The sequence below is a fragment of the Anguilla anguilla genome, chromosome 6 (assembly GCF_013347855.1).
Source record: "Anguilla anguilla isolate fAngAng1 chromosome 6, fAngAng1.pri, whole genome shotgun sequence".
NCBI classification, from domain to species: domain Eukaryota; kingdom Metazoa; phylum Chordata; class Actinopteri; order Anguilliformes; family Anguillidae; genus Anguilla; species Anguilla anguilla.
In genome coordinates this window covers 15,442,708-15,463,876 of record NC_049206.1, presented here as the reverse complement: position 1 = coordinate 15,463,876, position 21,169 = coordinate 15,442,708, and the positions used below count along the sequence as shown (strand labels likewise).

At 43.5% G+C, this 21,169-nt stretch overlaps 1 protein-coding gene across 2 annotated transcripts in view; it reads right to left on the bottom strand.

Moving 5' to 3' along the window:
* The window catches only part of LOC118229504 (low-density lipoprotein receptor-related protein 8-like), a 73,114-nt gene that overhangs the window by 22,679 nt on the left and 29,266 nt on the right, over window positions 1–21,169 (bottom strand). For both annotated transcript variants that reach the window (XM_035421492.1, XM_035421493.1), the window contains exons 4-5: window positions 11,308–11,436; window positions 760–1,146 (exon numbers count right to left, since the gene is read on the bottom strand). In XM_035421492.1, coding sequence (XP_035277383.1) covers window positions 760–1,146; window positions 11,308–11,436 — 516 coding nt within the window. The remainder of the gene's footprint in view (window positions 1–759; window positions 1,147–11,307; window positions 11,437–21,169) is intronic.

Below are 21,169 nucleotides of genomic sequence, written 5' to 3'. Positions count from 1 at the left end.
ATCCCAGGGAACTTGGATAACGCTTGAGGATGTCAGCCCGTTGCTTAGTAACCCAGGGACAGTCGTGCGCTCCTGTGAGCCCGCCCTCTGCCAGTGTCACCGCGATCTGTGCAGACGCCAACACGTCGTGCAGCTCTGCAGGTAATGCTAGCGGAACACAGACACACACGGCTAATTATCCTTCTTGACAATAGTCTAATTGAAATTAATTAAAAGTCTGGATTTACATGAAAATGGGCTGCACGTACGTATTTGTGGTGGAGTGCTCTCCCAATGTGTGTATAACAGTTACACAACAAAGGAGACATACACTCTTCAGCTATTTTTCTTTAACTAAACGTTAAAAAGCAAGAGCGAAGATGGACGTATTTGTATCACATGCAACATGAATGTACGACTTGTATTTGTAACATTTGTGTTCAAGGAACATTGTTAAAGTTCTAGATGGATAAATAGGACACATGCAAGAATGACAGCCAATTAAATAAAAAAAACTATGTCAAGTTAAAAATAATGATAATAATAATTTTTAAAAACCCTCAAAACCTCCTGAGACCAAGCAGAAGAAAGTATAACACAAGTTTCTAGGATGACAAAAACCTGTTATATATATATATATATATATATATATATATAAATATATATATAATAAAATGACATTTTTGCAATGTAGGTTTCAGCATAGTAGAATATATGGTTCTTGAGATTAGGGGGCAAAAATGAATTCCTCTCAAACAGTTGCGGGCTGCGGTGACTCACGGCAGTTGGCTTCGTCGGACTTGTCTTTGCAGTCGGCGTCCCCGTCGCACTTCCAGTGGAGCCGCAGGCACTCGCCGCTGCCGCACTGGAACTCGCCGGGGTCGCAGCGGGGGCGCGGGCGGGGCAGGGGCGGGGCGCGGCGGCCGCCGCAGCGCTCGGGGGACTCGTCCGACAGGTCGGGGCAGTCGGGGTCCCCGTCGCAGCTCCACAGCTGGGGGACGCACTCGGAGCTGTTGCAGCGGAACTCGTGCGGGCCGCAGGTGGGCGCCGAGCACTTGTCCTCGTCGCTGGCGTCCCCACAGTCGTCGTCGCCGTCGCACAGGAAGACGGGCGCCAGGCATTGGCGGTTGCGGCACTGGAACTCATTGTGGGCGCAGGCTTTGCTGTCTGGAGCGGGGAGAACGGAAAACCGAAGTCAGCCCCCAGCTACTGCCTCCACCTGCCATACTGCCTCCACATACATCTACCTCACAACCTCCACCTGGCATACTGCCTACATCTACCCCACAACCTCCACCTGCCATACTGCCTACATCTACCTCACAGCATCCACCTGCCATACTGCCTACAGTTAACCTCACAAAACTCCACATGCCATACTGCCTACCTCTTCTTCACAGCATCCACCTGCCATTCTGCCTACATCTACCTCACAGCATCCATCTGCCATACTGCCTACCTCTTCTTCACAGCATCCACCTGCCATACTGCCTACATCTACCTCACAATCTCCACCTGCCATACTACCAAATTCTACCTCACAGCATCCACCTGCCATACTGCCTACAACCTCTACCTTCTATACGACCTACATCTGCATCACCTCCTACGCCTGCCATGCTGCCAACATTTGCAACACTACCTCCACCACATAGGGGCCTTCATAAAGCTGCCATTAAAAAAAACAAGCCCTTGCATTTTTTAATGTCAAAGTAAAAGTTGAGGAGAATTTCTTATGGATTGAAGCCAGGATGCCCTGCAAGCCTTGCTGTAGGAGTGCCAGATGCTAAAGCCTTTCAGACACCACAGTAATGCTCTGACACTGCTTTAATAGAGTCATATTAACCTAAGGGCTAACTTCCAGAAGAGCTATAAACACAATCATTTTACCACTGTCTGGCTTCCCCGATGCTCAGAAGCCTTAAAGTGGAAGGAAGATATAACTAACGTCCAAACTGCAGTTGATATTAAAAAGAAAAATATTGCTATGCACAAGCACCAGAGAATATTGTAACTGGTGCTGCTTTCAGTGGGTCAGAAAGAGAGAAGAATAAAGTGTGACAGCAATGGCTAGCTAGGAAGTCAAACACTGTGCATGACCTCACATATGATGAACAATGAAAACAAGCAAGCTAATCCAGTGATAAACACTAAGCCAGGGCAACATGAATCCAGAGACAATCACAACCTGTCCCAGAGATCAATCTACAGTATATGTACATATGATAACATATATAATCAAAGGTCTAAGTAACTGGAAGAGAATTGGGAATAGAACACCTCCAGCTTTAGAACCTCACTGTATTTCCTTTTTTAACATAAAGTTAATCGAAATATACTATCAGGGAAATAAGTCAAAGCAAATCCAAAAATACATTAATCACAGGAATCCCCTTCCGATTCACTGAGAAGGTTCTAGCCCATTAAAATCTTTTATTGGATACTCATTCATCGATATCAGAGGACAATAAAGAGGTGGCCTTGAAGTGAGGCTGACAACAGTAATCTCAGCTAGGTGTGCTTTATAACATACTGTGAAGGACTTGTACAACCAAATTATCACCATATCAAGCTAAATATGCAGTAGTTTAATATCAATTATACTTACCTTGTTATTTGATACAGACATTGAATATATATTTATAGCATTTAAGTACAAGGTTCTGAACATCACAAAAGCTTCAAAAACCTGCATTACCAACAGAAATAAGGAGGTTCAGCGAGAGGAACCTAACCATATACAGATTTAAGTTCTCCAGTTATGGTCAGAGAACTGCGCAGAAAGCATGATGGCAACAAAGAAACTGGCCATTAAAATGTCAGAAGATGCTGAACCCTCTGGTTTCCACTGTCATATCCATTATCAAGAAGGTCAGTAGTACTGGGTTACTGGCCATAATGTAGTGTGCATTTGGAGGTTACTGCATATCATACACACACACCCCCACACACGCTGAGGCAGGAAACTGCCTGGAGCCCCGAGAATCGGGGTAGCCCAAGGGCCGTGTTTTATGAGTTTTGGGTGGCATGATGATAGTAGAAGTCAATCAGAAAGGGCCTAGGGCCCCCGCAAGTCCCAAGAATCGCCTCTGCGTACGCACAAACACACACACTCTCACACACACACACACACACAGAGTACTACTCGTGCTGTATACTTTTAAAGGCAAAATGTCAGCAGAAATCAGATCATGTCTCAAAACGAACACGCAAGCAGTCAAACAATGCCCCCATCCCTCCGTGCAGGAAATCAAAACTAATGTAGCGTGAGCCGCTGTCTGTCTAACAGACACAATTACGCTTCACGCCATTAAAGCGCTGAGGACCAGGGGCTTTCCCCCTGCATGCTACCCACAGGATGATATAATCTGCCCCAAACAGCAGAGGGACAATCATGGCATCAGATCATGATTTCATAGTAATGGGGGGAGCCATAGGGAGTGTAAACACCCTAAAAGAAACGGGTGACTGGGGCTAGAGATGAACTTTAAGAGATGTGCTGCTGAGCAATAGGGCTGCTGGATTCTTAAAATGGAGTCGAGATTAGCCTGTGTGACTGGGGTCTGACAGGCTACACTAGCAGAAAAAGCAGAGCTCTTAATTTGGGGGGGAAGAACCCAGCTATCCAGTGCTTTGAAAGGTGACCCTAAAAGACCTACAACTTTGGGGGTCAACAAAGCATCCCTAAAAGAAGAATGAGAAGGACTGAGAACAACAGTCTTGAGCTGAGCACGGGCATCTGTGATCCCAAAGGTCAAAGGTCACAACAATTCCCGCCACCTTCCAGTCCTCTGTGACAGGTGACTCTGATAAATGGTGCCACGCCCTCTGTTTTGCAGTCCCTCCCCATGGCACTGGCACCTCAAAGGACAGGCTTATCATATGCCTACCAGCCTTGGGTCTCCTCCTCCAGCTCAGCACCAGAGCCTCTCTGTAAGGGCTCTTACTGACATTCTCACCCAGGGGGGAGGCAGACAGCCTGAGATTTAGGGGATCCGTTCTGTGCCCCGCCCACAGCCCTGGCTCCCGCCCACTTGGGCTCAGTGAAAACCCCACGCCGCCTCCTTTCATTTCTCCACCGCCCCATTCATCACTGTCCTTTCCTTGCGTCATGCTGATAAATGGCTCGTGGGCAATACATTTTATTTATGATATACGACCTCTGCGCAAGGTAACAGATCTAAAACACGCCCGGTTCTTTCAGTATTTATACAGTAGCTGTCAGAGTAAACGCTTGCAGATGGCGAGGCTTCTCTTCTCCCTGTCAGGAGATCAGGGACATCTGCTTATTGTGGGATGGGGGTGGAGTACAGAACCTGCTCACTGTGGGGTGTAGGGGTCTAGGTCCCAGGACTGGCTGACTGAGAGTGTTTCCATCTCCCGCTGAAGATAAAAGGAACCAGTCATCTGAGAGCATGCACACTGGATCACAGGATTACTGGGTAACTGGCTCACTGGATCACAGGATCACTGGGTAACTGGCTCATCAGATCACAGGATCACTGGGTAACTGAGTACAGGATCACTGGGTAACTGGCTCACTGGATCACGAGATCATTGGGTAACTGGCTTATTGGCTCTCAAAATCACAGAGTAACTGGCACGCTGGCTCACAAGATCACTGAGTAACTGGCTCACAGGATCACAAGATCCCTGGTTAACTGGCTCACTGGCTCTCAAGATAACTGGATGACTGTGTACTCAGGAATCTGAGATGTACCAATCTGGCAGTCGATAAATTCTGGAACGTTCTCTCAGGTAGTTTTGTCCAAGAATTCCAGATGATTCACAGCACCTGCCTTAACAGTGATCTCACCGACCCCATCCTTTAGTTTCTCAGTATCGCTGAGAAGTGTCTGTTCCAAGCTAACTGAAAAACAAATCAAGTGCCACATCCTCGAGATGGTTCAATTGAAACATTCACCATCGGAAGTTTGCAAGGCCTTCAAAGCAAACATTAAACAAACCAGCAAACAAACATATATTTTGCTTTCAGATTTCATCCATCTTCACTCTGGCTTGCTTAAACGTGTATGGCTAGAACCAATCAGATTGCAAGACTTTTAGCAGAAATCTTCCTTTTATGCTCTAGAGACAGCTATTGCACAAATGATCCCTGTTTCATAGAATACTGCAGGATCAGACTCGGCTTTGTTGGGCAGAGGACAGTAGCAGGCTCTGTTGTCTGTATCACCCATGGCAACAAGCACTTGATCTCCTTCTTAACGCTTCTCAGCAACTTCCACCAATCGGAACGTGACGAAAACAGTCCTCTCTGGCTGCTTTGCCCTTGAAGCAAGCAGCATGACTGCCAATTACACTTACACCGACGCATACAGCAGTGCTACCGGAAAAGTAACTGATTAAACTGAGTCTGCTGTACAGCTGGGGCCAACTGGAATCTCTTTTAGCAGGTTTAGCTGTCTCCATCATCATAATAATGACTACCAAAGCAGTGAGATAAATATTAAGCCTTTCGTCTCTGAACAGAAAATTGATGAGAGTTTTGAGCCCATCACAGGCAACAATTAGAGTGAAGGCCGTTGTGTCAAGAAGACTCACTTGGCCTTACATCATCCTGCTCGGCCTTACATTTTGAGTGTCAGTTCCGACTGAGCCAGCATACAAGGCAATTAAACAACAAGGACTAAACAGAGCGTCATCCGGCAAAATTGATTTGTTATTTGCGAGTCCAGCATAATTAAGAGTGTTTCTCCCACTGTAGGCTGAACATGCGTCAGCCATGACCATTCCCTCCCAGTGACCTGTGGTAGGGAGGAAGGGCAGGAGGGGAGTCCAATGATGAAGACCAATAAACAAGCCCTCAGCCAAGACAGAAGCGTGCTGGGGCCTAATTAAGCCAAAGAAAGCAAGTTTAGTGTTTGAAAGGGAGTTAGGTTTGACTTTGGGCACATGGTGCTTTCACGAAGAAATTAAGACGAATGGATCGACCACAATGTTTTCTCCCAGAATTAATGACCAGTCTGCTCACCAGCCGTTCCATGAGCAGAAAGCAACTGCGTCACATTAAAAAAAAGGAAAAAGTCAAATAAATCACACTCATACACACCCACCCACCCACCCACACACACACACACACACACACACACACTCACATGCACAAATAAAAATCTACCATCCATCTCACTAGCCCTTTATTACCAGCAAAAAGGCAGTTAGATTTTTTTCATGGACCTTCACATCACAGTTAGCATTTAGCTGTGGGCCTTCACATCATGAGCAATCAGGGGGTCATTTCTCAGCCTCTCAATGAAGCAGCAAATCTCTGCGAGTGGAACTGCCTCTTGGGTAATTAAAGAATGTCTTCTGGGGAAATTATTTCATTTCATTTGTTGAATAAGCTCTAAATTCCACCATCCTTTCTGAGGATGTACTCGTGTATCCTTTCTCCAACCAGAAAAGCAAGCAACAAATGTGAGTGCCTGTAAAAAAATATAAATATCTCTGCTATCATTGGACAGAAGGGATGGAAATGGAGAGCAGCTGACAAAGGCATCTGCCTGATAAATCGAAGAATGTAAATGAAAGTCAGTTAACTTACAAAAATGAACAGAGGAACCCTCAAACTACTGTTTGTTTTGTGAAAGGCTCCATGCGCTCTTGTTCTCAAATCACTGAGGTATTCATTAAAAGGAATTGCTTAAACAAGGACTACAGTAAATTATAACGTTATCCATCACCCATTGTGCAGAAAGGCCGGGTTCTGACCAGCAATCAGGATCTCAATGTATACTGTGTTGTCGTAGTAACCTTTAACAAAATGAATGACACAGTAATTACGGCGCATGTTAATGAGGTCCCCACTCAAAGCATCCCCTGGCCTGCATTTATTCAGCATCTCAGAGTAGGAGTGCTGACTTAGGATCAGTTTTGCATTTTGCCTTTAACATTTTTAATAATGGATAAGGTAGGATATGGACAGGAGGAAACCTGATCCAAGCTCAGCTCTCTTTCCCCGAGACAGTTCATAAATATAGACCCAGAAGCACAAGTTGAATCCAAAATACTTCTTTTATGAAGCTTATTGTAATGGCAGCTCAGTATTTTTCATTCAGAGTCTTGCCTAACAGTCAGCAGAATCCACTCATCTCCTCCCTCCTCTAGACAAATAAACTGCTGAATAAGATGAAATAATCAAGTATGGATCTAGAGAGATGGTTATGCATAAATGTGTCCTATGTTGCCGTTTAGTGCACTCTCACACACACACACACGCACTCGCACACACTCGCACACACGCGTGCACACAATGAGATAATCTGTATTGTGATCATGTTCATTAAGTTAAGTAGTCAGACTGTCACTGTAAGGATAACAAGAAATATAAAACCAGAAAAATGGGTGGAACATTGGAGAGCGAATTTGGCCTGACTGCAAATGAAGAGGTAAACTTACTGCAGGGGGCTATTTAAGGCTCATCATGCACTCTGTGGCTATATTCTGCATGCATTATTCATTGTGTGGATAAGTCAGTTAAAAAACAGGAATGGATTTAATAGCTACACGCTCAGGCACAGGGCCGCCTCTGGGTCAGACAGGAAAGAGGAAGTGCTGCCGCTCCATTCAGGAGGGGAACTGCAGAATTTACCCTGCTGTCTTCAGCTCAGGAACCCGGGGAACATAGGCCACTGCGTCTAAGGCAGGGATAAGGAACTGAAGAATGCGTGAAAGCGAGGGATGGGGGTGAGGGAGGCGAGCTGTGAAGGGCTCAAACTCACATTCCTGACCGAAAAACCTGCTAAAACCAACCTCTCCATCCCACATGCTGTCAGGCAGCCTGGCAACACATTCACTTGTCCTCACAGAAAAGCACAAATGGCTCCACACCATTCAACGTATCTAACCAACAATGTTTTTTTCTTTACAATGGTCTATCTTTAGAAAAAAAAAAAACATTTAACCATGGCTACTATGGGAAATCCATAGAGCCGCACTGCAAGGTCAAATCAACTGCACAGTAATCACCTTCAGGTGTGCGTTGTGCCTCCCGGCCTCTCTCAGCAGAGAATAAGCCGTTTCCTGTCTCTGCTGCACCCAGAGCTCTTCACTGCGAATGGAGGCCATCGCACGTCTCTCAAACATTTGCGTTTTGTAAAAGCGCATTTTGCGATGTTTACAAATTGGGTTCAGAAGTTCATGGAAATACATTTGTCTAAGGCAGATGAAAAAAATAATAAAAATGAAAGCATTCGAAAATACTTCCGAAGCACAGTTCTTCTGCAGACCCCGATATTGGATTTGTTAAGACAAAAGAAGAAATTTTAATTTCACTCCACAGACCTTCTGATGTTACTTTATAGGCAGAATGTATTGTGTCTGGAGATAATTAAAGCAGTACAGCACAGAGAATAACGGATACCAGCGTTGGTACCAAGAGGCAAAAAATCTATCATCTTCCAGACCCTAGTGAAATGCTGCTATAATATTAACCTCTCAATTTCCCACTTCTGTGCGGCTTCATCAGCTGGGGTTCAGAGGATTAAATGTAATATTTATTATGTCAACATGGGGGGAAAAAATCCGTAAATTAGGTTATTGCAACAGCACAGTGGCTTGATGGCCTAACCAACTGGAGAAAAGAGCTATTAGATAACATGTTGTTAAAAAAAATCCAATTATAAAATGTAAAAAAGGTCAAATGTTTAGGTAAAAGGTGAGTCGTATTAATGCAAAAATAAAAACATTTTAAAAAACCAAACAGATTTTTCCACTTTCCATAAAGCCCAGGCTGAACGGTCCTGTAATGACCGGAAAAAAGGCAGATGAGTTGAGTTATTAGAAGACTGCACAGAGAAAACCTCCCATTCAGTTCCTTTGTCTCTGATACACACATCATTCCCTAAGCACAAACTAATCAACAAGGAAGAGTGTGTATGCTGACACTCAGCTAAAACCCTAACGAGTCTCGCCTATTTAATTCAGCTGAGAATCAAATTACAATTCTATTTTTCTTTCCTTATTTTAATTAGTTAGGAATGTCAGTTCTTGAATTCTCCAGAAAATAATCACTCGTCTTCTTGGAGACAAATAAAAATTGGCATCAGTTTGCAAAGGATAGCAGCCTGTCAAAATCACTCCATTTTTCTTATTAAAGCCCTGCGGCCTGCTCATATTTCAAAATGAAAAGAGAGAGTGTCATATACTTTTAAGATGTACGGCCCTCAAAATATTGAGGTCAAATTTGCAAAATGTAAAAAAAAAAAAAAATAGTGAAATTGAGAAATGGTACTGCAGACAGCCTGTGCTCTGGGCTATGGGGACGTGAGCGAGTGGGAAGGAGAGGAGAGGAGAGGTCAAGGTTAGGGACTCTGCCCTTAAGACATGCGCCAGGCGTAGGAGGTCTTCCTTTTGTCCACAGACACCAGCACCAGGGGAGACGGCTGAGAACCTTCCCTGGGTGTACAGCAGGACAGCGTTTGTCGGGCTCTCTGCAGAAAGTCACGTATGCGCATACGAATGCAGGAGGAGAGGCTGCAAGAGGAGATTAATCTAGCTCTGAAAGGCCCGATCTACTTCGGAGCGAAAGCCTTATCAGTTCAGCTTAATTTCACAGGGGGAAAAGTGACTCTGTAGCTCAGGGCCTGCAGACTAACCGCACATTCGCCGTGACAGCAAAACGCACACAACCATCCACCGCACAGCAAGCAAGGCACTGCAAAGTTAAAATGAAAACGAAAATAAAAACCTAGGGCAAGCGTTTGATTGGACAGATAATACCCTTGTACGGGCTACCGGCTCAGTATGTGACATCAACTTCCACAGCTGTTTCCACATCCCTGCCGCCCTTCCCTCTCCCTATGGGGAACACTGATGTTCGTCAAATTTAATTCAGAGAAGCAGTGCGATTAAAGCAAGCACAATACTCACAACGTTTCTGTATCTAGAACTGCTCTTGCAAACACCTAACAAGCTGCAAGTGGTCATTTAACAGTTCAGAATTTTACCCTGACTCCTGTTCAGTCTAAGACTTCATGAGCAGACAGGGACATTCAAAGAAGGAGACAATGAAAAACAACCATTCAATACCGTAATGCGCCAAAATGCAAAAATCAGCTTGTGACCTGTGAGATAATGGCGTAGGAAATATGCACTCGATGGCAAGATCCCGCGGGCTAAATCATCTGTCCATAGACCAGGGCGGCTACAGAAAACAATGGAAGCATGATAAATAAGACAGAAATGGCTGGGAGCTTGATGGGATGGTGGACCCTGCAGTTATGGTAATTGTTTTATAACATAGGGCAGCATCAGTTCCACACAGCTGGCTGTGATTCCGGCAGTAGCCGCTCAATGATGTGAACTGGAATGGAAAAGAGTACCTTAATGACATCATAATCCTGAAGTGTTATTGGAAGCATTGCTTTCTGCAAGGCATGATGGGCATTCCGTTTTATTTACCGAAGCCAGAGAAGTCCCCACAAAGGGCAAACATGAGACATAACATCTCCAGGGATGTGTGAAATCAATAACAATATAGGTCACAGATCTAAGGGAAAGAGGTGATTGCGCTTATGATTTTTTATATACTTATTGAGGAGACTAGCTCCAGACTGCAGATTGTGTCCTCATAAGGCCTGTGACTGAAGAGAGGGACAGAAACACACACGCCTGAGTGGAAGACCACACAATATCACTGCACATGACCAATTACTGGCAATTTCCCCCTACTTGCGCACTTAAGAACTTTTCCCTCTTTCCCACAGACTAGAGAATTGATTATTGTGATGTCACCACAGGGGGCGTTGTGTGGAAGTTTTCTTTTCGTTCTCAATTCGGAATCACCTCTCAAGCTACTGCTGAGCCACTTACAACCATGAAAGAGCCACTGCAGTGACAGCACGTGCACTCCAATGATCCGATTGGCTGCGATCCAGTGAATATTTTACGCCATACAATGTTCAAAGAATAACAGGAGAGCGTTACCTTGCGTGACTGGAGAAGAGATATATCACTTATTAATGACGACTGGTAACCTGTTGGTACCCTTGGTACGCGATTATAATCTAGAGCAGCGTAAACCAGTTGAACCTTGGCCGCCTTAAACGCCCCACTCCTGGTTGAACGAAGCCAAATTAGTCCCACAGCTGCAGACTCTTTGCCGTAATCAGTTTAACAGGAAAAATGCCCAGGCAGGGGCTTTAACTCGCAATGTCTTTGCTATAAGACTCAGCCTGCGTTTGAAGCGAGTGCCTTAACCGGCTGAGCTACTCAGGAGCTCCATGGAGGCGGAGCTTGCAGTGCTGCCGGCGTCTATGGACCTAGTTACGAGGCTCCCTAATGAAGGGCCCTGAATAAGGGCAGATCTACCTGCAGCGCACTCCTCCTCGTCCGCGCCGTTCTCGCAGTCCCGCTCCCCGTCGCATCGCCACGACAATGAGACGCACTTGTGAGTGGTGCCCCCGCAGTCAAACTTCTCTGGCGGACACGTCTGTCGGCCTGTCGGGAAGAAGAGAGGAATACATAAAACGATGAGGGTCTTGTGCTACAGCACTGTCACAGAGCAACGAACCAATCAGCTCGCATCACAATGACCCCAATTAAACACAAGGCTGCATGTCCTGACAATGCCTCTCCGCGGCTCTCTCTCTTGATTTCCCTATGCGAAGAGGCAATACACTCCTGTCAATCACCGGAGCACTCAGTGAAAAATCAGACTCCATCACCACACACATTGGAAACCCGATGCAGCTGGCACTGAAATTTTATGTGAGATGAAACTGCTTCTGGTGGCCAGCACACTGATGATACAAATTAAACATCCAGGAAAGGTGCCGCTAAATAGAAAGTGTCTTTGAAGCTGCATTATAAGGGGTTGTAACCCTGATGAATACTGTCTCATTTCCATGGGAGGGAGCTGCCAAAGCCAGCCTCGGCCTCTGTTCCTCTCAGCTGTCTGGAAATCGGGCGGGTCTTCTTGGCTTGGATTGTGTCAGCACTTAGGGTCTCGTTTCAGGACTCGCTGTCAGCCTCATTCTCGTAAATTCATCTCCCACGGCGGGGAGAAAAACTCAGACGCCTTTTCAAAATGGACACAAATACTGCTGCAGCCTCAGCAATGCTGTTCGATCCTTTGTCTGGCCTTCAGAGAGATGCAATTTTACCTTTAAGCTCATAATAATAATAATAATAATAATGATAATAATAATAATAATAATAAAATGTTATTACATTACACTGGTAGTATTATTATTATCATCATCATCAATGGTATTAATGATAATCCTATTATCATTATTATTGTTATTATTATAATTGTGTTTACATGCTTAGCGGAGACGACAGCCTTATTTTGGCCCGTTCCATATAATATGTATGCATACTGGAAGTTATTTACAGCTGCAAATGAAGTATCATTTAAATGAGCTGCTTGGCACTCAGGAGTAGAGCCAGTAGTGCACTGGCAACTGGCTATGTGCCAAAACCACACTGCTGCCTGTTTTTAGCTAGTAGCGCCGTATCAAACAGCACCTTTATGTAGGTCTGTATTTCAGGGCGGTCCAGCTACATCTTCTGTGATTACCATTTCCCAGAAAAACAGTGAACTGGGACAACACTCCGAAGGAAACAGAAAATAACAGGAAACACAGCGGATCCAGGCAGGAAGCTTTAACACACAACCTAGAAAACACATCCCCTTACGATGGAAGACCTTGGTATGATCCTCAATATGTCTGTATTTTATTTATTTGCAACAAACACGCAAACAATTTATTTTTTCATTTTGTATTTTAGGATAGGCATAGTAGGCAAGAGTATGTGAAATTCCCCGTTCCTTCCTCATTCCTGTTCTGTAATCAGTGACATTTTCCTTCAATGAGTAGTCCTCTTTTCTGCAAGCCTGCCTTCTCAGAAGCCTAATTTCCACTTAAAGCACAGCTGGCTCCAACGTGTATGCTTAATTGCACTATCATTGCATAAGTTCACACGGCTGAGAAGACTTACAAACACAACCTTCCGAAGGTATCAGAAGAATCTGGGCGAAGAGCCTTCTGACTGATCGATGCAGCACTAAAACCACAACCATAATGTTACAGAATAACTCATTCATAACAAGAAGGAGAGACCATGCACAAAATCAAAGGAGGAAAAGAAATTTATTAAACTAAGTCTAAACAATACAAGTATAATACATAAACACAGGGTGTGTAAGTAGGATATATCAGGGGTGTAAAGCCATGCACGGATGAGTGTTAAGTGTGGTGTAGGGACACTAAGGGCAAAAAGCAAAAACAAAATGGACTGCTTGGAAAGCAGGCCAAAAGCAAGAATTAAAATGGGACCAAAAAACCAGCCATCTTTAACCTCATGTCTGCCACACCCACAGGTGTAGCCAATTTGCACTTATGAACCACTCATCTCTGATTAACAGCACCTGCTAAGAGCAAACCGACAAAGATTTGAACAGGCCGACAGATGAGCGGTTCGTCACAATAAGCTTACAGATAACTACAAAAATACTGAGATTGAAAGATGCAACTGGGATTTGAGATTAAAAAGCACACTGGGCAAAAGATTGTCACGATCTGCCAAAAATATTTGGCCATGACACGCATTTTAGAATAACCTTGGCCATATCCTTCACGTCTATCTGCTAGCTGGTACCCTCCCCTGAACCAGCAAATGGTAGTTCATCATAAACTCCACTTTTACATGTATCTCCATTAGGTTTTAAGAAAGGAACTGGGATCCTGGGAGGTCATGTCATATTTTAAAAACTCGTTTCCTAAAAAATAGAAGCACAAGAAACCAGAATTTTTGCTATTGAATCCGGCTACAGGGGCTGAGGTCTAGCATTTTGTTTATCACTAAATCATTACACACAGAAAATAATTCTGTTTACTCAGTAAATGCATTTTTTGGGCTATCAGTAGCATAGCTGTTTGCAGGCTTGGGTATAAATGTTGCAATAAAGACCCATTTTTATGTTGATATTTGAGTGAGTGCATTAGCTTATTACATTATGGATTGTGAGAAAACAAATAGGTTTAAATGGGTTTGTGCCCATATTCAATTTACAAATTGCCATGTTCGATTTCCCCACACATCTCACCATAAAACAGCACATTGAAATAAGACTTCTGGATTACTTAGAGAAAACATTCCAGGGATTTCATGTGGTTTATACCCACTATTCAAAATAGTACATTTTCGGAGAAGATTTTAAACCGTAATTCCCATATAAACAACAGTGATTGGTCTTAAACATCTAATATCACTCATCATGTCATGTCAACACATCTAGTCAACTGATGACTAGAATTGGCTTGGTTACACTTACAGGCAAAATCGGTGCAGCTGTAAACAAGTCAAGCTCTATGCTACAATGTCAATAAAATTAACCATTTAAGTATCGACCATTATCTTACATTGGTCATGCTCTTGTAAAAAACCTTTAAATCTGTTTACAAGTAGGGCGAAAAGCATTCATTCCTTTGGATGGGAGAGCTGATTGGCTGTGTGGTTAGCCCGGAGAGTAGGCCTACAGTAAGGTCTTACAGCCTTACTGTTATTTGACCGTGAACAGCACATATGCCAACAAAACACTAGTCACTGTATGCATATGGCATCTACAAACGGGCAAAACTTGCAGGCAGCGCTTAGAACTTCATTTAAACAATACAATGTCAAACCAAAGTCACATGTTGCACTGGTAACCACAACTGAATACCCATGCTTGAACAGAATTTAAAGTATGTTAACCACGATTTCATATCCAGTTCACAACTGGATGCCAATGACTGGTTATCAATGGAACATTAATATCAAAGTGTGATGTGTCAGATTCAGGAACAGAATAAAACAGAGGGACCTGTCTGTGGTGTTGTGAATGCCACATCAATAAAAATAGTGAGAATGCTATTTCCTTTCATCAGCTGCCTACCACCCGCATCACCTTCATCTTGTAAGACCGACTACACCAGTCAGACAGTACATAAAACTTGCATGACAAATAGGAGACACTGCCTGGCTGTTGTTTGTGAACCAGACGTCCTGTAGTACACACTGTTCCTCGCCATTTGCGACTGGCACAACATATTGTTCTCTCGGAAAATTAAAAGTGAATAAAACATAAGACCTTTACGCTTCAGAGGCAAGAAACAAGCGAGAAGTGGATGACTCTTTACTTATAATGGAATGCAGGCAGCCAGCTCAGGTAACTGAGGACATAAGTGTTTCGAGTGAAGCGCTTCACTGCAGGGTAAGAAGATGGAGAGAAAAACGCACGTATCTCTGTTTGTGTCCCTTTACTCTCTCCCTCTGACTACTGACCACACTTTCTTATCGGATCTCTGGCGAACAAACGCATTTATTTATTTATTTACTTATCCTTTGTTCAAAATCTATTATTTCAAAAGAGACCTGGCCAAAAAGGCAGCAGTAAACACTCAAGTTTTAAAAAAAAACTATTCAGTTAAACACAGCAATACATAAAAATACAAAGAAGAAGAAAAAAAAAACTATTTAGTAACTCGTAATATTCTCATAATATCGTTTATTAGGCTACATATATATTCTTTTGGTTAAAACTAGTCAATTTTTTGACCAGATCAAGACCTGCACACAAACAAGATCACTATAAACTGGTGGTGAAAAGAGCTGGCACTCCATACAGGCCATCAAGAGCTTACTGAATCAATTTAGTCTGTTAACGGAGGCGCGTATAAGAATCAAGTGCTTCCCTACACCCGCATAATAGTATGTTATACATGACGCTTGACCAGGATGAAACATTGCTTGTATTACACTTGTTCACAGCTTGTTCCAGCTTGTAAGACTGCACGTGATGGTGTATGCTTTGTGGGGACGTGAAGTGGGCACACATGACGGCAAAGGTCATTTCTGCTCGTTTACACCCACTTTATCTTTCAGAGGGTTAGCTGTACAGCGTGTGGAAAGAATTGAGTGGAATTTTAGAACAGTGAAGACAATCTGAATAGAAGGGAAATGAAATTGGATCAGTAACTCACCCTATTCAAGAATGTGAGTTCCAATTCAATTTAATCCAAGCTCCACAGTTTTATTCTAAACAGGGTCTGAAGCAAACTTTATGTTGAACCAGCTACTGTCTAGTATATTAAAATATTTACCAGACACTTGGAAATTTTACCAGACACCTTTCTTTGCACAACATGCAAATGAAAATCACAGAATGGCATGAGAATGTTAAGTAAAACATCCAAATGTTTTATTTCAATACACTTGGGATAACAAAATATATGCACACTTTGCCAGACCAGTCACTACCCACCTAGACTAAGGAGTCAGCGTGGGGACCCACCCCTGTCCATCAACAGGCCAGCTACTGCAAGAAAGGACTACAGGACTATGCAAGAAAAGACATCGCTAGTCATTCTGTCCTTATGACTGACGGCCTTCTTAATTACCATTCACACAGGCAGCAAGTGGCCATTACTATGGACGATGGCAGAGTTATGCATGTAACTTTGTCCGTTACCTCATGAACATTACCGCATGAAAAGGAAATCATTCTGTTATTGTGGTCTGCATTTCGTGACAGTAATTAAACACAGTAACTCCTTGTTAGGACTTCTCCGATGCCAGTGCCAAGACTGGCACAGCAGAGGAAACTGTTCAGACTAGGAAGATATATTTTAATGAAATATAATGGTTCAAATACAGTTTCAGCATGCAGAGATTTCAGTTCAAATTTGGACTTTTGTGTGTGACCAGAAATCATACAATAAACATTGCATAGCATAAACTGTAAAGTGAGTCTTAATTGATAAAAGGACATTAAATTACATTATGAAATCATATTCTGGTTACATAAAAAGGAAAACATTTTTCCTATATATTTTATATACAGGTATATATGTAAGCCTTCTGATTTTTATTAAATTATAATTTAACACGCACTTATTTTTAATAATAAAAATATAATTATCATAAATGTGTGTGTGTGTGAGAAAGCAATTCCTGTAACTTTGGAATGCAAAGTGCAACAGTCATATAACCACTATCAATGAAAGTTTCAGACGCACTCTGAATAAAAATGATAGCTTGTGGTAATGTAAAGACTATTATTAGCACTTTAAACATGATGAATGAAGGTTAAAGTGCACACCAGCAGCTATGCAATTTAAAACAATTAAATGGCACTCAAGTAGCACTTAATCACAGACTGCACTTAATATAAAGAGACCACACAACAAACCTGGACAAATAGTCAAATAATACAAAGGCCACAAATGGGAAATTTGAGACAAGGACAAGAACTGCATTCAGCTAATCTTAGCCCTTATATATGAGTCACAATTAAATGCCAGTGTTATTTTTCATTCTCAAACAAGAGTTCATTAATTACCATACTGAAAAAAGACTATTTTTTTTAAATTAAGTTTCACTTACATTTATTGTAGGTCAATTGTAAGTCGTTGTAAAGAGCAATAATTCCTGAGACCCAGGTCTCAATCCCAAAAATCAAACACCAGCTACTCTTCACTGATATCCTAATATTACAAATGCAGCAACAACTAACTGCATGACAATCTAGGGTCATCTAGAGTCATGCATTAATTAAGCCTGTGCTGAAGCTGAGATCAAATGAACGAATTTCACTGAAAGCAATAGTAGAAGAGACAACTGTAAATCTTTACAGCACACAAGGTTTGGAAAACAGTGGCATATTTTCTGCTTTGTTAGGCCCCGCTCCTACAAGCACGGCCCCCAGGAAACACGGTGCCTCGGCCCACTTGGCAAGGAGGATCCACTCTAGGGTCAGCGAGTCTATGAGTGAGCCCAGACATATCCAGGACACAGACACTGGATCATTTATATGAAAGGAGCAGGAGACAGAGTCAAGGGCCTACAGGCTAGAAAGCACGCGCTCATAAAAACACAATATTCAGGGCACGTGCCCGCTCGCAGAATTTACAGCCACACTCGACATAGATCACACACGGCTGACGTTCTTCACATTTGAATTTTGATCCTTCACGGGTCGTCAAATGGCTGTCCAAGCAAACGCGCCGCTGTGAACGACGGCAATTCCTTAATCTGTTTGACGTTTCTTGCCAAGGCTGGTTGAAAAAAAAAAACCACACAGATCTTTACGTAGCTGGCAGTGCGCAGGCTCTGGGATTATTGCAGTTATGAATCCAAACGGGGCAGAAATTCCACGGCGCTCTCGTTCGTTATTACTATGGAAATACTCATAACTGAAACGGAGAGCATCATTATTTCATGAAGGGGCTCCAAATTGCCTTTAATGTTTAATTGCAGCACACCCCAGTCCATTTTACCAGTGTTTGCCTTGGACGTGTGAATGTCATTACTGTGCAGAAGCGGGCCAGTGTGTCTTTCTCCACAGGAACTGGAGCAGAATGCCAGGGGTAGACAGGTGGCTTGCAATTACGATATTAAGAGTCGCAGGGAAAAAGCTACAGTGACTATAAGAAAGCAATTAAGCCTCGGAACAGCGTTCAAAAATATGGAAAGTGCAGGCGGACGACTCCGGCTCCTCTGCTTTCGAGACCCAGAGTGGAGGTATCTGCGAGAGACAAAGGTGTGAGGGCATGGAGGTGACTGTGTGTCCATGTCACTGTGTAAGTGAATCACTGCTAAGGCTTAATCACATTTATAAAATATCATGTCTTCGATGTCTTTTTGCGGCCAGGAGAATTGGCTCATCCATCCTTGAAATCCTTTCCAGAAACAGCCCGATTCAAACAACGGCACGACTCTCTTCTCTTTTTTAAACTGAACATCTGGAGGTGACATTAAAGATTTAGCGGTTAAGTAATTCACGGGATCGATTTGGTGCCACGGCGTGGACCCAGCGGCTCCTCCTCGGCGGTGTCGGACGGCACAGGGCCCAACCCCAGGCCTGCCGCAGCCGAGACAGGCGCAACATTTGTTTGCGATTGTTGGGATCCATCGATTACCTTCACCCCGGAGGGAATTCACCGTTCGGTTGTGCTCCGTCATGGCCAGCGGCTGCTAGCGAAAGCTCATTTAAACCCAGGCCAGAGCAAGCAAAACAACAAGGCTAATCCAAGCTTAAAACACAACTTACCACAGAATGAATGTGTTAAGCACCGCATGCGTGAACACTGACCACTGGCTGGTGGAAAATTTCTTTAAACCCTTAGGTAAATAAACCATTTCAGAGTGACATTACCATAGACATTTGATTCTGGGGAATATTAATGACGATGCCAAATATGTGGTGCAAAGCTCTGGGCGAAAATGATTTAACAGAGTACATAATCCCCTACTCTGTTTGTCTCACTGCCCTTCTACTTTGCCTAAGCACTGAGATATTCTATCAGCGAGACGGCCTCCAATTATTCTGGGTCTCTTCCAGGGGCAGACGAGCAGCAGGCACGGAAGAGTTCCCTTCTGAGAGCGCTGGAGTTCCTGCGGCAGCACCCACGGTCACGAGGAGCTGAGCGGCTCTCTTGGGGTGTCAGGACAGGAGTGGGAACGGCTTTTGGAGGAGCTAAATTCAAGCGCCAACTCCACCAGCGTGGCCAAGCAGTGAACAGGAAGCAGTGACAACCGGGCTCCACTCTGAGAAGCGGTGTGGGTATGTGGGTGGGGAGATGGAGGGGGGGGGAGCGTGTGTGTGCGTGGAATACCTCAAAGCCTCATGGGAAATTAAAGTAGGACCGACATCATCAAGCAAAACACGCATCCTGTGCATCTGACTGGAACATTCATTCACATTCAAATTTGCCGTACGTAAATCCAAGTTAATTAACTTGCATATGGTTCAGGATAATATTGGCTTTTCTCTCATCCCTAGATCCAGCAATAAGCTGGAGATAGTAAAATCCTGTCTAAAGAGATGCTTAGATGCTGCTTCACGAGGCACATTTCCTGTCACTAGCTCAGACACGGGTGAACCGGCAAAGCATTCTCAGATCTTCCCACCTTGACTTGTGTTATATTAGTTTGTGTTGGAACTTTACCAAAGGAAAAAAGTCCTGAACAATCTGAAAAATCCCAGCACAAAGTCTGGAGGAACTTTTTTCCGCTTGAGAAGCTGCAAAGTATTGTGTGTTGTGGGTTACCTTGGAGCATTGAATTTGGGTGAAGGGCCCATTTTAAGCTTGGCCATGGAGGAAATGGGTAAAAGAAACACAGAGCAGAAAGAATGAAAAACAGAAGCTTTTCGTACTGCAGCAGTGATCATCTAGAACAACTTCCCTGTGATCCGTAACAAGGATCACCTGAAATGTACTTCCCTGTGATCCGTAACAAGGATCACCTGGAATAAACTTCCCTGTGATCCGTAGCAGGGATCACCTGGAATAAACTTCCCTGTGATCCGTAGCAGGGATCACCGGGAACAAACTTCCCTGTGGCCCAACACTCCACCAAACCCTAAACTCCACCACTCTCCCCATCCCCTACCACTGCAAAAAGAGTGTCTTAACAAGACAAGAAAATAGTTTTGCTCCATTGGCAAATCTTGAAATGAGTAACTGTCTCACCTCATCTTTCTGCTGTATTCAGCAAAAAAGTAATTGAAATACTTTTAAGTCAGGACAGTGAGATTACTTTTGAACTTTTTGAAACAATGCGCCAAAGGCACACGTTGAAGGAAAGGATTACCAAGCCCAGAGCTTCTGGATTATTTCACTCAGATACGTAAGGCCAGAATACACTGACTTTTTTGACTATTCATTCGATGATTTGGCTTAGGACTTGGGTTGTGCAAATTAACAATTTTCTACAAAGATCTATTGACATTTAAACTATGGGTCCAAAAAAAGTGTTACACCAGTCAAATTGCAGAGCAGTTAATTTCTATTTCCATAATGCAAAGATTTACTCAAACAACAGGAGAAATCCTACAGAGACCTTGTGCCGATAATTCTTGAAAACACTAATAAATAAATTGACTGTGGTGCGTGAGCAGGAAGAAATTAAACAGCGCCTGGGCTTCTCTCAGGTGGACAGAGAGGATCTGAAAACTAGCAGTGCCATCCCTACGGACATCTCGGCAAAATTGACATCGACTCGGCGAGAATGCAAGGCACAATTGACTCTGCAGTATCAAAAACAATCTGAAAAATCAATTGTTACAATATTTTGATTGATGCCATCCCTGACACCAAATCGAAGTTATGAAGTCATTCCGAGTCCAAAGTCAAGAAGCTGTTCACTGACCATCTCAAGCTAGACTCCAAGCACAGAGCCC